We start from the raw sequence: 17,808 nt of genomic DNA, 5'->3' as shown, positions 1-17,808 counted from the left end.
AAAAGTGCTTTTTATGTTGCATGTCTTATGCTTTGTACTGTCAATCCCTATGTTATTTATAAATTTTTGACATGTGGTTATTTTTCTAATATGTTAAGAACAATAGAAATTGTTATCTTGATTATTTTATTAACTAATGAAGCTACAGAAAAAATAACTACATTTTTATAATCCGGAGAACAAACTAAGTAAGCATGCCAACTTCTGTCACACTTGGTTCAAAAATAAATGAGAGAGTCCTAAGAACCATGTCCCCCTTAAACGCCGACCCTGCCTCCGTGCCCCTCTAGTTGCCGCTCTCCACAACCGCTTTTTGTTACGCACCCCTCAGTCCTTTGTCCTCCTGCTACTCTGAGCCCCCCCGCATCGCCAGACGAGGCCAGAGTTTTCACACTGCCACTGATCTTTCGAAGACCGGTCGGCCATCTACCCTGTCTTTGATCACTGGTACTGTCGTGGGCGTTGCGGACCTGGAGTGACCATTTGGCAACATCGTCAGCCACCAAGTGTATACAATAGTCTGCGTCTAGTGCACGTGCTTACCCACAGACTCTGATAATTTCTGATTCGTTTCGTGTTTAAGACTTGTTCTCACTCACTTCGCACTCGGCTCAGCATGTCCTCCGCACCCAAGCAGAAGCACGAAAACGGCTATTAATTTGCGTGGAACGAATCGCGAAATATCAAAGTTGGTGAGGCCACGCAAACCCGCCGGCGCAACGATACAATTTCTTTGCAACGAGGCACCGCGCGTTAGGTGCCTCGTTGCAAAGCGCTTGTAGCTGTTGACCACTTGGCAGCCAACTTGCCGCTTCGGTAGTCCCGTATTCAGCTGTGGAGATGGTGAATATTTCGTGGGTGGCGGGGACGGCTACATGTGCACGAAATTGTTTTTGCGAGGCCGTCTTCGTCGATGCCGAGCCTGCAGCTTCCAAACAGGATCACTCTGGCAGCGATTTGTGGAAGCGCGTCACCGACTCCGATCTGGGAGAGCGGCTGGCACATCTGTTGTGATGGTTTAATTATGGTCGATGATTATGCCGACACTGCGGAACCGTGCACGGATTAGGGCATTGTGAGTGAAGTACGTGGCAAGAGCAATTTGGAGGAATCGAATTGCAAGAATGACAAAACTTTGGAGCCGGTGCCTCATGCAGATTATGCCGCGGGCCTCAGCGAACAGGCACCGTGCCGTTTGAAATGAACTCAAGGCCGCCCTTATCACTTCTGATCTTTGAAACACGTGCATCACGGACTTTTTGGGCAAAAATGTTTGTGTTTTCACTCGCAAGTTTTTTAAAAGCTGTGTTTCATTTACTACGAACTTTGGAATACAGATTACGTCGCGGGCCTCGGCGAACGAGCACCATGCCATTTTAAATGAACTCAAGACCGCCCTTATCCCTTTTGCTTTTCGAAACACATGCATCATGAGTTTTTTTGGTCAAAAAAAGTTTGTGTTTTCACTCGCAACTTTTTTAAAGGCTGTGTTTCATCTACTACGAACTTCGGGATACAGCGAACGGATGCTGCATCACGCTCAAGTTCGTTATAAGCGGGCTCGACTGAATATGAAAATTTCTATATAAAAAAATTAGAGGCCCCGTGAGCTTACCTGTAGCGGATCATTACCTACAAGAGGCGCAATCAAGAATGACAACTAATTCCACACACACGCCGCAACAGAATGATTTGTTTGCGTGAAAAAAATCGCTACTCTTGACCTGTTTTGTCGTTTTTGAAATATTGAAGATGCTAGCCTTGATCTTATAAGACTCTTTAGGTGCGACAGCCCGGTTCCCTCCATGCGGCCGATACAACGGTGAATGATGCGGAACGCGGCCCCCATTTCAGCGACGGAGTACACGCGCGTGTAGCCAGCACCTCGTCCGGAGGAACGTCCCCGTCACATGAGCTGTCGGCCTGGACGTTGCAGTCCGCTTTCACGAAGTCGTCCACAGAAACTTCATGTGGAACTGCTGCAGGGATGCGCGAGGACAACTCGCGTTTCGCTCTATGCATTCACCGTCATCATCTTCACCGGATTCCGCAAGTTCCGCTGTATCGAAGCCTGCCTTGCGGACGCAGTTGGCCACTGTGTCTGTTTTCATGTCTCGCTGGCATTGAAGATCTCTACGGGAGAAAACTTCGTGGAGATTTCTGGCCACTCCTTCGTCATCACTGCTAGATGTCCTTGCTGCTGACAGCTTCGCTTTCGTCAGAAATGGTTTTGCCAACGATGTTGTAGCGCTGCTTAATTCGGTGAAGCCACGTGCTGTTGTCGGCGAAGTCGTTTCACCGATTGCAGCGGCAAACCATTTGGCCTTGGCGATCAGCATCGGGCCATCCACTGGAATGTTCTTCGCACGCACTTCTAAAAACCAGGCATAGAGTGCCTTTTCTACATTTCCATCGACAAAAGCACACACATGACAGGCTTTTGACGATCGCTGCTTTGCCTTCTTTGCCTTGATATCTGCCTTGTTTTGTTTTTTTTTCAAGAAGGTGCTCATACTCAAAGTGCTCGGTGGCATCCCGAAGTCGTCCGTAGCGGCCCAACATTTCTCGCCCGCCTTAACACGCTGAATAGCCTTCATCTTCGTCGCAAAGTCAAGGGTCTTGTGCGTATTCACGCTGGCCATAACTACACGAGAAGTCGGCAATTCAAGGAGACTGCAGCGGCTTTGCACACTACGCACGCAAAATAAAAATGCTGCACATACAGTGGAACGTAGGTGACTCGTCAGCAGAAGCAACAAAGCGCTGGCGAGTCGCAAGGCGATGACCTCCTGCGAGGGCAACAGCAGAAGGCACGAGCTGTTGTTGGCGGATCAAAACTTGCAAGACAGCAACAAGAAATATAGGAACGAAAAGAGGAGGTTGTCGACTCCTTTGTCCTGCTGTGCGAAATGACAGGTACACGGAGGAGAAAGCTTGAGAGAGAGAGAGAAAGAGAAGCGAAAAAAAAAAAAAAAGCCATAGAGGAGACCCACGCCGAGGGAGGCGCTGCAGTGCAGGGTGCTGTCAGTCAATGTGGGTTGAAAACTGGTTACTCGAGTGTTAACCCCTCCTTTGCCCCCTTCAACCTGCCTTGAAAACGCGTTGCTTTGCTCGCACGCTGTACGCGTTCTGCACGTGTTTTTGAAAGTTTCGCCTTATGCGCGGTTATGATGTATATGCTTATGTCCACGTTTAATAGGATCGCCGCAACTGAGAATTTTTTTCATGGCAACATTTTGGTAAAAGGGCAGCGTCTGCTCTGCCACGTAGCCGGTATAAAGCAAGTTGTAGCAGACGACGCCGTCCTCGTTAAAGCAAAGTGTGTTTCGCATGTGAAAGACAACACTGTTTACGACGAGAAGTTAGAGGTGAGTACAACTTTCTGTTCGTTCATAATTATATACCTGTTTTATTTGGCTTGCTGTGTGTACTATGCACTATGTTTGTTACTGGATGCATGGGTAAGGACGCTTCTCGTGCTTTAGGTTAAGTGTGCACTGTGACTGCTATTAGTTGGGATACCTCAATTTACTAGCACCCACCCAAGTTATCGTGCGGTATATACACAGCACTTCAAAAATAAATGGTCTATTTGGGGCTTCTTACTTATTCACAACAAAAATTGACATCTATCTCGCGTGTCCTTCCTTGCATTATCACCGTTCTCATCGCGGGTACTTTGAGTTTACGAAGAGCGTGCGTACCATCATGATGAGCGCCCAGCTTTCGGAGAAACTTTTTTTCGTGTGTCTAATCTACGGGGGAAGAGCACATTGCTATAAAAGCATTTTATCTTGATCACTATCGAAAATGCACCGTGTTGTACGGGCTGCACCTGCTCACTCAGTGACAACTAGTTCACTGTATCAGCCAATGAACGTGCAACGACTAATGCATTTTTCTCTTTTTTTCGTAGTTGTTGTGGTCGTTCCCACTCAAGCGGGAGCTTCGCTTCTCCAAGGGCAAATGTAGTTGCATAGCTGGCGTCTCTAGCGATTGCAAATCACTTGAAAGCGTGTTATAGACATAGAGAAAAACAGAGTTCTCTTCATCTTGCATTGCTGGGTCATCTTAAGCAATACCTTGCGGCACAGCCTGCTCCACGGAATTTCGTGCTGATCTGGCTGCCCTCACAGAATGACGCTTCCACCTAAGCAAAATAAGGTTGTGGCAAAGATTATATCGTGCCGTTCACAACAACGTTTATATGTTGGAGTTTTTTTTTTTTTAATATATTGTACAAAACATTGAGGATATCTGTAGTGCGGCCCCGCCACGGTGGTCTAGTGGCTAAGGTACTCGACTGCTGACTCGCAGGTCGCGGGTTCGAATCCCGGCTGCGGCGGCTTCATTTCCGATGGAGGCGGAAATGTTGTAGGCCCGTGTGCTCAGATTTGGGTGCACGTTAAAGAACCCCAGGTGGTCGAAATTTCCGGAGCCTCCACTACGGCGTTTCTCATAATCATATGATGGTTTTGGGACGTTAAACCCCACATATCAATCAATCAATATCTGTAGTGCACCAGATAACAATAATTTTTTTTATCATCTTCAAGTATAAAAAGTACAAGAAGTCTGAAAATGAGTATATGTCTAAGGGTTTTTCGTGATCCTGTTAGTAACGTCTTACATTCACAAATGAAACAAGTACTGCATATGAAATCAAACTCTATGAAAACATGTACGATGGCAAAATGCCCCATTAAAAAAATCTAGCAATTGTGTCCATCTGTGTACACAGAAACATTTCATATGAGAGCTTCACGGAGATAGCTACATATGAAAACTTATTGATTAAACATTTTGCATTGTCTATTGCTTGGATCATTTTTACTTTGTATGAAAACTATCAAAAAAAAGCAATGTGCTTGTTACTAACTGCATTCCGATTTTACCCTTAAAATGTGGCCCTGTCAAAGTGTCATGTTTGATCAAAATTCTTCTATTTTAGCTTTACTTGATAATTGCGCATACGCGGAACGAATTCTCGCTGAGCTTGAAATCGGGAATCAAGAGTCCTCAGAAAATGCCTTAAAATGCATAGCGCTTCAGTGCCTATCATACCGCTGCGCCGTTTCTGCGTGAGGTGCCCGTTTATTGTAAGCCGCTGGAAAAACTGTCGGCACATATGACGGGTGCAGACTTGAGTCATTTTTGCAGTTTCCCAGAAAATGTCTGCTACAAATCATTGTCCAAGCTTTTGGCAACCACACACTTCTGTCGGCGCTGCATAGATATAAAAAGTATATAACCACACATCACTAATACCAAATGTGTACACAGCTTCAACTACTATGTCTCCAACAATATTGAATATTAGTAGCAGCATAAACATATTTCTTCGTAATTTTTTAACATCGCTCTAAATTCGGAAGTTGAAAGTATTATGGTAATTTATACTTTTAAGATGAGGACGTGCATCACCCATTAACTCGATAGACAAGAGGAACGGTGACGCAGGAATTAACACCGGTTATGTTGAATGCATTGTGCGCATGCAAATTTTTATTTTAAAAATTGTTTTCTTACTTCTTTTGGCGCACTGCTTTAATCTATTCCTGTCATCTGCTTTTTTCGTACCATCGGTTTGGGAATCGGTAGAATTTCACTGGTGGAGTTGACCCTGCAGTGTTTGCATGGCTATTGTAACAGTTGACGACGCAGCAATAGTTCCCCCCTTTCTGTTGGGGTGACGTCGCGAAATGAGGGGGATTTCACTGGCAGCGTGCGCTTCGCAAATGCGTGGGAGCCAAAGGGAGCGGAAGGGTCACTACAGGCTACTAGTGTGTGCTTTTTCTGGCAGGGGAAGGGCGAGCGCTGGCGTCGGCGGGCAAACTTGAAGGGGTCTCCCCTATTCTGCAAGTTCGAGAGTGTGCAGTTCGAACCCTGTCACCCTTACCTTTTTTCAAGTGTTTTGGGTTTTGGCGGAGGCGTGGTGTCGCGCTGAGCTTGCCGGGTGCTGCGAGGGCCAAAACGCAACTTCCAACTCGTGCACGGACCTCTGCTGCCGCGAAGATCACGGGGCGTGGTGAGTGCCGAAGCGAACCTTCAAGCTTGCGCGACTTGAGATATATGCGAAGGCGGGTAGAAGTACTCTTTGATATAAACGTGCACGAATTTCTATACTTTTACAAAGGAATTTCATGGGCATAACTTACACGAATTAGATATACTCAAAAATTCTATATATGTTGGTTCAATACATCCGTGTTGGAGTGTAGTACAGGGCCGAAATTTTGTACACTAATTAAAAAACCCGGGCTATACGCTGGTTTTTACGGTATGTCGCGAATCTTCCACGTGCCACAGAACACAGAAGCAAGGATCTTGCACTGCGGCGGCTGCATTTCCGATGGAGGCGGAAATGTTGTAGGCCCGTGTGCTCAGATTTGGGTGCACGTTAAAGAACCCCTGGTGGTCTAAATTTCCGGAGCCCTCCACTACGGCGTCTCTCATAATCATATGGTGGTTTTGGGACGTTAAACCCCACATATCAATCAAGGATCTTGCACTGAAAAACGGACTACACTACTACGCAGCATATTGTGTGCCATGTCTTGAGTGCGAACACACCAAATAAACAATATTCTAGAAGGTAGAAGTTGCGTTAGCCAGGTGAAAAACAAGAAATAAGTGGGCACCTTGCACGCACTTCGCACTGTCTACCATGAGCTACAAAACAATTGGTTTTAACATATACGTTGCACAAAGATAGCGCTAAATTTTTCATACTGAAAGCAATGTTCCCCGTGAGTATTTGACAGCCGCCGCGAAGTCCTGCCATTAGGCTGTAGAGGGTTTACAGGTCTGTGAGCAGTGCATCTGTAAACGAAAAGTGAGGGAGAACCTTTTGCAAGTACGACACGATTTGGAGGGATACCTGCAGCTGTTTAATGCAGGTTTGCATGGGATACTTGGTCACAGCTTGAATTCTTGTGGGAAGGGGCTTTAAGCCATTGTGAGAAATGGTATAAAGGATATAGGATATTGTCGTCAAGTCGAACTTACACTTTTCGCAGTTAAGACTGAATCTTGTGTCATGCAACTTCGTGAGAACTTTGTCCAGATTTCGCACATGTTGCTTTTTTGTTTCCCCGATAATGATGTCATTGAGGTACACAATGCAGGTGTGGTCTTTCAGTGAACCCAGTACTATTTTCATGGCCGGCTAGTATGTACTTCGGGCTGTTATCAGCACAAAAAGCATATTAGTAAACTCGTACAAGCCAGAAGGTGTTTGGAAAGCTCTCTTGCACTTGTTGTCTTTTACGACATTGATTTGCCAATAGCCTACTTTCAAATCAAGAGATGAAAAAAGTTGTTTAATATTGCTTTTAACATCCTCTATACCTTCCCTGACATTATTGTCTGTTAGTTCTTATTAGCAGAATGTCAATAAAGTCATCAATACACAGAAGCGGATATGAGTCTGGTATTGAGTATTCATTTAGCTCCCTGCATTCAACACAAAATCATTGACTGCCGTTCTTTTTGCGGACTGAAATGGCAGGTGCAGCTCATGGATTACGGTAGCAGCTAGCATTACTTCTATTTGTTACTGTTCCGTTGTAAGGAATGAGACAAAGAGACAATGCTCATATGTTGGGCTGGCTGCTCTATTCTGGTCTTCATCTTCTTTTGCCTCGCTTTTCTTTGCCAGCGTCTGAGCTTGTTGCCACCCTTCGTCGCCATCTGGGTCTCGTCTATGCGCTCTTTGGAACTGGAACTGCGGATAGGCGACACAAGACCATCTTCAAATAATAGACCATCGGACTTTCATGCAAACAAACTTTCCAGCCGTGATTAGTGGTTCATTAGCTACCTCTTGCAACAGGAAAATCAAGATGCAAAATTTTTCTGTTAGTAACACGTGGTACGCACTACATGCAGGGCCTGCGCACGTTGGAGCTGTGTGTGGACAACCTACAGCCGGACTTTCTCTATGACCACATCCAGCCTGTGCGGGCTGAGCTGATGCAGGCCCTGTGGCGCACGCTGCGCAACCCAACCGACAGCATTGCCCAGGTGGCCTTCCGTGTGCTGGGCAAATTTGGAGGTGGCAACCGCAAGATGCTCATGGAGCCCCAGCGCCTTGATTATTGTGACCACGACACCCCTGGCCCCTGCATCACGGTCCACTTTCAGGACCACAGGACACCCATTGCGCTGCCAGTCGACAAGGTACTGCTTGCAAGATTTGGGTACACCTGCATTAATGACTGCATTTGTCATAGCTATGTTTTTGCTCATTGATATCTAGCTTGGAAGGACACTATTAAGGGATCATTCATTAATTTCATGTCTTTACTACTTCACAGAGCAGAGGGCATGAGATTGACTAAATTTCTTCGTCTGTGGAAATCACATTATGAAAGCTTACTGTTGCAGTTGTTAAAAGAGTGGCACACTTTCTCAATTTTTTTGAAGAGTAGGCTCAACTGCTCTATTTTTTCCAATGCCAGCCAGGTGTCCTCTAACCCTTTCCTGTTCTCACCCATCGCCTTTGCGTTCACTTTGTGGTTATCATGTGGGAGAGAAGCCATCATGGGATGCCTCATAATGGGAAACTTATGCTTTTTGTTCAGTTGTGAACAGATTCATGGGGTAACATCCTCCATTGTGCGTGTTCACAGTGTTGTTGGAATACGAGTGAAAGCCAGGGGTCATGAACTGTGCAACCTTTGTAGTTAGGAATTTTGTGCGCTGACTGTTAAAGTCGGCTTCAAGTAACTGCAGCTCGCTTACTTGCCTCTGCCATATTTGTGTCTGTCGTCTTTTCGGGCAACTTGCCTTTTTTGAGCCTTTGGTGGCACGGAGTAGTGTATTTAGGAGATTGTTTGCTGCCAAGGAGTTGACACGACAGCTTTAATTTATGTAACGATGCCGGCTTGGTGCATTCCTACTGGAGGTGGCTAGAGCATGTTTCTTTTTTTAATTAATATTGCATTATGTACTAAATGACGTTTGCAGGAGACTTGGTACTTTCACTTAACAGCCCCAGGTCGTATGCAATTTAAGTAGACTAAAACTATGAATGTCTGCCATTTTTTCTGTGATACGGGGGGTACCTTGCAATTGTTATTTGAAATGCAAAAATAAGATTGCGTAGTTGGCACTATGTACGTGAGATAGCCATCTATGACTCCAATTGCATTTTATATTTCTCTGCAATTATTTCACAAAAGTGCTACAGGTGCAAATAACTGAATGTGTACTTGGTAATAGTGAAAGTCGCTGCACTGTCCAGCATGCCTGCAAAGCGGCTGATAGGCTTGGCCTGACGGTACTGACGTAACAGCCGTCCGCTATTTGCTAAGCCGCAGCAGGCAACTTTTTTTGAAAAGGTTTTTGCTCCTCAAGAAGAAAACTAATAATTGCCTCAATAATGTTCATTCACAATCTACAAAACTGCTGTTTGAAAAAAAAAAAAAAACAGCAGTTATTAGTGTCAAAAATTATTTTCTCATGCTGTCTCCTACATCTACCTCATTTTGCTGATGAAAAAATAATTGCTTCATAAAGTGACATCGAACTGCAGTCAAACCCAAGCAGTTGAATCAATGACAGAAGTGCATAAGTACAGATACGTAATTATCGTGATTGCACTTAGTTGATGTTTTTCTCTTTGATAAATTTCAAATTTATGCCTAAAGCTTGCAAATTTACCTTGCATCTATGCTTCTTACAATGTGTTCATCACATGCATGCTGTTGTTTTTTTTTCTTTTATTTTTTTACTTCTACTTTTTTTGTATCCATTTTGACAGTGTAACAAAAGAATACTTCCTGGTGGTCATAATATTCACACGTATTTTAACCTGTTCGCAGTTTGCATGCATCTATATGTATTTATCACCAAAAAAGATTGTGTTGTACAGTCAAACCACAATATATCGAACAGGGATATATCGAATTATTGCCTATATCGAACGGTTCCTATATCACGCGGGAAATCGCATGCATTATTGATTTTTTATTTGCGAACAAAGTTTGACATATTGTCACTAAGACACAGGCACGCAGGTACAAAATAGGGCGTTTACTTTCGCAACCCAAGGGCCAGAAAACCGAACACCAGAGCACGCGCACACAGAACTACTTCGTTGTCCTCTTCAGAGGCTGGCTACTATAGTTGCCAGCCTACCTTGCGTCAATTCCCCCCTTTCAAGAGAGACCGTCCCGGTCGATTGACTGAGATGCTAGAGGTGGCCATGAAAGAAAAAAATGATCACGTCAATGGAAGAAAAAAAAAAGCCCACGCTGTTGTAAATAATAAGGAAAAAGTTCGAAGTGTTCATAACTCGCGGGCGTGGTACGGTTTCTTCCGTACTACATGGACTACTTCTGGACGTGGACGTCTTCGGTTTAAACTGGTGTCGGAGCTTTGGGGAACTACCTCGTAATTCCCGTCACTGAGGCAGCGCACAACTTCGTAAGGGCCAAAGGAGCGCCGCAACAGCTTCTCCGAAAGCCCACGATGTCGAACTGGTGTCCACACCCATACATAGTCACCTGGTTGATAGTGGACGCTCCTTCGGCCTTGGTTGTAACGGCGAGCGTCGATATCTTGCTGCGCGCGAATGCGGTTCCGCGCAAGCTGGCGGGCTTCCTCGGCTTTCTCAACGAAGTCGTCAACGCTGTCATTTCCGCTGTTGTCCTGGTCTACGGGGAGCATAGCGTCTAACGGTGTTGTGACGCGACGGCCATAAACAAGCTCGAATGGTGTTAGGTCTGTGGTCTCTTGCACAGCGGTGTTATAAGCAAACGTGACGTACGGCAAAATTTCATCCCACGTTTTGTGCTCTACATCAACATACATAGATAGCATGTCGGCCAATGTTTTGTTTAACCTCTCTGTCAAGCCGTTTGTTTGGGGATGATAAGCTGTTGTTTTCCGGTGATTGGTGTGTGTCAGCTTGGTGACTTTTTGCAATAACTCTGCCGTAAATGCTGCTCCGCGATCGGTTATGAGAACAGCAGGTGCACCATGGCGCAAAACAATGTCGTGGACAAAGAATCTGGCGACTTCAACTGCAGTTCCCTTAGGCACAACTTTGGTTTATGCATAGCGAGTCAGATAGTCGGTCGCGACAATTATCCACTTATTTTCTGAGGATGACGTAAGGAAGGGACCAAGAAGATCCATTCCTACTTGCTGAAATGGTGCTCGAGATGGATCTAAAGGTTGGAGGAAACCGGCGGGCTTTGCGGGTGGGACTTTACGCCTCTGACAGTCACGGCAGGTGCGGACATAGCGCTGAACGGACGAATACAGCTGTGGCCAGTAGTACTTCTGTCGGATGCGCGCTAATGTCCTAGCAAAGCCTAAGTGACCGGCCGAAGGATCGTCGAACGGTAAATCGTGTTCAGTGTCAGATGACGTCGGGGAAATAGGAGCACGAGACAGGCAGTCAGCATCTGTATGCTTATGTCCTGATCGGTAGACCACCGTTATGTCGTACTCTTGAAGGCGGAGGCTCCAGCGGGCGAGGCGGCCTGATGGATCCCGTAGATTGGCAAGCCAACAGAGCGAATGGTGGTCACTGACCGCTCGAAATGGCCGGCCGTATAGGTAGGGTCGAAACTTGCTAATGGCCCAAACGACTGCTAGGCACTCTTTTTCGGTGGTAGAGTAACTAGCCTCTGCTTTTGTGAGACTGCGGCTCGCGTAAGCGATCACACGCTCTGCGCCGTTCTGCCATTGAACTAGAATAGCTCCGATTCCCACGTTGCTGGCGTCTGTGTGGATCTCGGTGTCGGCAGACTCGTCGAAATGTGCCAGCACTGGAGCTGTCTGCAGTCGATTGCGCAGCTCTACGAAGGCTTGTTGTTGTTCTTCCGTCCATACAAAAGGTACATCTGGCCGTGTCAGTCTTGTAAGAGGTTCCGCAATTTTCGAAAATCCTTCGACAAAACGGCGGTAGTACGCACAGAGTCCGAGAAATCGCTGAACAGCCTTTTTGTCTCCAGGACGACGGAAATCGGCAACGGCAGCCAACTTTTCCGGATCTGGTCGAACACCCCCCGGGCTAACCACGTGGCCGAGAAACTTGAGTTCCTGATAGCCGAAGTAGCACTTTTCGGGCTTGATGGTAAGGTTCGCTCTCCTTATTGCAGTGAGGACACTTTTTAGCCTTCAAAGATGCTCGTCAAATGTGGTTGAAAACACGACATCATCCAAGTATACAAGACATGTCTACCACTTTAGTCCAGCTAGTACAGTATCCATCATGCGTTGAAACGTGGCGGGAGCGGAACAGAGACCGAAAGGCAGCACTTTAAATTCGTAGAGCCCGTCAGGCGTCGCGAACGCAGTTTTCTCACGGTCTCCCTCGTCAACTTCAATTTGCCAGTACCCTGACTTGAGATCTAGTGATGGGAAGAACTGGGCGTGGCGTAGACGGTCTAAGGCGTCGTCAATCCGTGGCAGGGGGTAAACGTCGCGTTTCGTGACTTTGTTAAGCTGTCGATAGTCGACGCAGAAGCGTAGTGTGTTGTCTTTTTTCTTTACTAAGACAACAGGTGACGCCCACGGACTTGTCGAGGGTTGGATGACGTCATCATTCAGCATTTCTTGAACTTGACGCTTAATCACCTCTCTCTCCTTCGGGGACACACGGTATGGATGTTGGCGAAGAGGCCGCACCGACTCCTCGGTAACAATGCGGTGTTTTGTAACGGTGGTACGCTGAACTTTCGATGCTGTGGAGAAGCAGTCCGAGAATTCCCTCACAAGGTTTAGCAGCCGCTCTTTTCGTGAATCTGGCAAGTCTGGATTAACGTGAATGCGGCTTCCCAGGTCAACACAAGCTTTTGCATGCGGTGAAGTCGTATCCAATGTGCCGATATCGAAAAAGTCGGCGATTTCACTGAGGAAAGCGACAGTAGTCCCTCTAGGAACGTGCTGAAACTCATTGCTGAAGTTGGTCAGCAGAACTCGAGAGCGTTTATTCTCTAACCGAACAAGGCATCGGGCTATGCATACGTTTCGTTTGAGCAGCAGCGGGATATTTGCCTCAGCAATACCTTCATAGTCGTTGAATTCGTCAAAAACGTCGCAGGCTACCAAGGTGAACACGCACTCTTCGGCGGTAACGTGACGTCATCGTCAACAATTCTCAAAGCATTGACGTAACTGCCGTGAGGGTTGCGCGCTAAAGCGTGTGCCGTAGAAAACGTCACTTGCGACTGTTGCAAATCAATCACGGCTCCATTATCACGCAGAAAGTCCAGTCCGAGAATTAGGTCCCTCGAGCAACTCGGCAGTATTACAAAATCTCCGAGATACGTAAATCCGTGAATACTGACTCGCGCTGTGCACCGCCCCACCGGAGTAAGAAGATGGCCTCCTGCCGTACGTATCTGCGACCCAGCCCACTGGGTAGAAACCTCCTTCAGCCTGCAGGCAAGACCCATGCTCATAACGGAAGTGTCTGCTCCAGTGTCAATTAGCGCCATTACTTCTTCGTCGTCCACAGTTACCGCAATGTTTGATGTCATCACCCTTCGCATCACGTTTGACTGCGTCTGTACATCTTTTTGCTGCTGTCGCTGTCGTCGTAGTGGAGGATCTTCCGTAGAGTCAGCGTCAGCGGCCTCACCTCCGGAGGTCGCTGAACTCAGTTTTCCCGACTTGCAGGACTGGGTGAACGGCGTCTTGGAGCGCCGCGTGAATAGGCTGGGCTTGGTGACCTGTAGCGAGCAGGTGACGACGAGCGAGGCTCTTGTGACCGATGTTCGATACTGCGACGATTCGAGATGAAACTCTATTTCCTGTGGTCGCTCGCCAGGTCGTGGATGAGGGGCATTAGGCGAAAATCCACGGAGACCCACACGACGGTATGGACATGTTCGGTAGACGTGTTCAACTTCCCCGCAGTGGAAACAAAGGGGCCTGTGGTCGGGTGTACGCCAGATGTCACTCTTTCTCGGTCTTGCTTCGGCGATCAACGGTGAGCTGCGAGGGTGGAAGCCAACCTCCATTTGCTGAGCGTGTCGCTCATTGGGGTAAAATACGCTGGTTGAACTGCACGATGGAGGACGTCGCACTGCTTCTGCGTAGCTCATCTCGACGCAGTGCCTCTGTTGTGGCGCCTCGGATGGTTGGGGAGCGTGAACGGCTTGCCGTAGCTCGGCGCGTACCATCTCCGCAATGGAGAGCTGCTCTGCAGGTGAAGCAGTCACCTGCATCTTTTGTAGCTCTTCCTTAATGAGAGCTCTGATAAGCTCTCGCAACGCGCTGATGTCATTGCTGAGAGTGACAGAAGTGACCTCACTTGGGTTTACACCACGGTTATACTGCCTGGCACGCTGTTGAAGGGCCCTCTCCATGGCAGTGGCTTCCTCATGGAACTCCGCAAGTGTCGCAGGCGGGTTTGGAATCAGGCCGGCAAAAATCTCTTCTTTAACACCACGCATTAGGTGGCGAACTTTCTTGGATTCGGACATTGAGGGCTCCGCACGCTTGAAAAGCCGATCCATGTCCTCTACGTAGGTCGTCACCCTTTCGTTAGGGCCTTGAATCCTTGCCTCTATAGCACGTTCCGCTGTCTCTTTCCTGTCCTCTCGGGCAAATGCCTTGAGGAACTGCCGTTGAAACTCATCCCATGACGTAAGCGCTGCTTCATGGTTCTCAAACCACGTTTTCGCGGAGTCCTCCAGGAAGCAGTACACATAGCGTAGCTTACGCTCTGGGGTCCAATCGTTGATGACGGCGACCCGGTTGAAATGCTCGAGCCAGTCGTCGGCATCTTCAAAAGCAGCTCCGTGAAATGTCTTCGGCGTCTTGGGCTGGTTGATAACCAGGTGCGCTGGTGGTGGCGCGGTGACGTTAGGCGGTGTTTGATTCATAGTCCTCTGACGTTCAGGCAGCAAACCGTGCTGTGGCTCGAGTCCCTGGAGATGACGGCTGGAACGTACGTGCACAGGGGTAAGCTCGGCTGAGATACTTGATGGACTTGCGTCAGGGGTGCTCTCAGGGGACCGTATCATCTACCGTACCCAGCACCTCCACCAGAAAATGTCACAAAGACACAGGCACGCAGGTACAAAATAGGGCCTTTACTTTCGCAACCCAAGGGCCAGAAAACCGAACACCAGAGCACGCGCACACAGAACTACTTCGTTGTCCTCTTCAGAGGCTGGCTACTATAGTTGCCAGCCTACCTTGCGTCAATATAATGGATATATCGAACTCGGCCACCCCAAACCGCCCGTGCTCCATTGACAGGCGGCGAGCTTTCCCGCAGCTCTCGAAAGTAGCGGTAGAGCGGCGGGTGTTTACAAATGTTGCACACATCGATAACGCTGAGAGCGCCACTTTAACGTAGCGGCGTACGCGCGCCGCAGCCTTGCAGCTTGCAGTCGTTGCAGTCTCTATGGTGTCAACGGCACACTGCGCACTTGGAGCAAGCTGGAGAGCTTTGTAGGTGCCGAGCCGCAAAGCATGTGCATCGAAGACTTCGTTGGAGGTGATGAGATCACTGGTACAACGGTGGAGCTCACAGATGTGGAGATTGTCGCCGAAGCTACTGCTGAGCAGCCAAATGAAGACTCTGCCGAGGTGGATCCCGCAAGCGCTGATGGTGCCCCGCTCCTGACATCAGCTGAGGTCGTTGCTGCCTTGGCCTTTGTGCGCCGCCACTGCGGCGCGATTGAAGGCACCGGCCTATCACTTATGGATCGCCTGAACTATATTGAGGACGCAGTCGTCAAACACGCCATGGCCAACAAAAAGCAGGCTACTTTTTTTCAATATTTTAAACCAACACAACAAATACTATATTTGAATCTTCAAGTGAGTATTTACTGCACCACGCTTGAACGGTTCGTTGGTTGTTTTCATCAAGCTGTTGACGCATTTTTTTCGTGATTTTTTATATCGAATTCTGGATATATTGAACTATTTCGCGATCGCCGCGCCGTTCGATATATCGAGGTTCGACTGTATTAATGAAGCTACAATAACGAAAAGCGTTGTTTGTACTACACAATCGTTCACTTCTGCTGTTACTTGGCTGCAGCCCCCTGGCCTCGTCAAACTGTATGCTTACGGCTTTCTTGCTAAGGTGGCCTTCAACATTGTAATTAGTGCATGTTGTAAATTATAAAATTTGACTTGACTTGATGTGCCTTGAACCAAAGGGTCCTAAATTTGGTTTTATCTGCTCCAAACAGGCTCTGAAACACAGTTCCTCCTGCCTCAAACCCACTCCAATACACCTTTTTCCTTCTCCGAAAATTGCTTCAAATCATTAACTGGTTAGATCACCACTGCCGCTAGGCATCACAACCATGTGCTATTAGATGGTCGTACTGCAGAGCAATATTTTTTTTCTGAAAATGCATTGCACTCGGCAGTGTTTAATGTGGCAATGTATTTCTTGATGGCAGCTGTGGTGCATTTAGTACATAGTCATGCCATGTTTCCAGCATGGGCAAATTTACATAATTTTACTGTGTGTGCAGTGGTTATTTTGGCCCTGTGACATTTTAGTGCGTTAGGCTGTGTAATAATTTGTTTTGTTTCAAGCATCTACTGAATGGTTCGCACCTGCCTACATGCTTGGCATGCATGTTCATTGTGTGCAGTTGATTGAGACAGCCTTTAATGCCCTCAAGCAAAGCGGCACTGACTCATTTTACCGGCGTCAGTGTTGGGAGATCATTCGCGGCTTCCTGGTGGCCAACCTGCAGCTGGACGATGATCGGCAGACCATGCTTCAACTGTTCTCTCATCCAAGGTGAGATAGGCACAGTTCTTGCTATGGTAAGGAGCAAAGTGTTACTGATTGAAATTTGCATTAACGAGTTAGCTTGGCAAAAGAAAAAAAAAGAAAAACTTTTTGCTAGGTACTCGCTATAAAAATTAGACAGTAGAAGCAAGGGAGAGTATACTTATCATCTCAGCAATAAAAAAATACGAGGGGATAAAGCAATATAGTAATATCACCAGAAATCGGAATCTTGAGAACATAGACTCTTTCGAAAACGGAAGTCTGCTTCCTTCTGAAAAGCTTTGCATGTATCATGGATCTTAGGGGTAAGTGCTAGTGGCTATAGACTGAAAGGTGCTGGGCGGCACAGTAAAGGTGGTATAATAATAACCCAAGGAAAAAAAACGAAGAGAAAACTTAGTGCTTTGTAAAACAAAAAACAAACAAAACCCTAAAAACTACAAACAAATCTTTGAAAAGTAAACTGACATAAAGAATAACACGTTCTTGCTACATCTAGCTAAGTTCGCTGACTTAAGTCTTGCTTGTTAGGCCTTGCTTGTCGTAGGGTCGTAGGGCCGAAACGTAGCGGTCAGTCAGGCTGTCGTGCGCCGGGTCCCGATCGTTGTCGGCAGTATGTCAGTAGGTCCTCGTTGATTCAGCTTAACACAATCCTGGCCTCTTGCTTGATGTGATGACATGCTGGAGATTGCTGCTTGTGCATCCGGGACAGTGGGAAGATGCAGCAGCACCTCCGAGGAGCCTCACCCCAGCGTCGTCGAGGTCACTAGCTACGTCATGGAGTGCCAGTGTCAAGGCTTCCGGAAACTCATAATTTCTGCCATGACCAAACCAGCTAATCGCTGCATCTGTGCATGGTCTCTAGTGGAGTGGATATGAAGAACACTCGCATGCTTACACGGCAAACGTGCATATGGTACAGCAAGCAGCCTAGCAGTGTCAGCATGAGCTGACTAGGCGACAGGCTGCATGCAACTAGCCAGGGTTGATCGGCTTTACTCGGCTGTGCCATGTTTCAAATCAAATGAAATCAAAGGATTTTTTTTTTTGCATAGCGTGGTTACAGCTTGAAG

General features: G+C 47.2%; 1 protein-coding gene across 7 annotated transcripts in view; it reads left to right on the top strand.

Annotated features, from left to right (window-relative positions):
- The window catches only part of Nipped-A (Transcription-associated protein Nipped-A), a 991,444-nt gene that overhangs the window by 346,178 nt on the left and 627,458 nt on the right, over positions 1-17,808 (top strand). For all 7 annotated transcript variants that reach the window (XM_075869412.1, XM_075869408.1, XM_075869400.1 and 4 more), the window contains 2 exons: positions 7,891-8,181; positions 16,590-16,741. In XM_075869412.1, coding sequence (XP_075725527.1) covers positions 7,891-8,181; positions 16,590-16,741 — 443 coding nt within the window. The remainder of the gene's footprint in view (positions 1-7,890; positions 8,182-16,589; positions 16,742-17,808) is intronic.

The sequence above is a fragment of the Rhipicephalus microplus genome, chromosome 1 (genome assembly GCF_043290135.1).
Source record: "Rhipicephalus microplus isolate Deutch F79 chromosome 1, USDA_Rmic, whole genome shotgun sequence".
NCBI lineage: Eukaryota > Metazoa > Arthropoda > Arachnida > Ixodida > Ixodidae > Rhipicephalus > Rhipicephalus microplus.
Note: the sequence above shows the minus strand (reverse complement) of the source record. Positions and strands in the feature narration are given on the sequence as shown.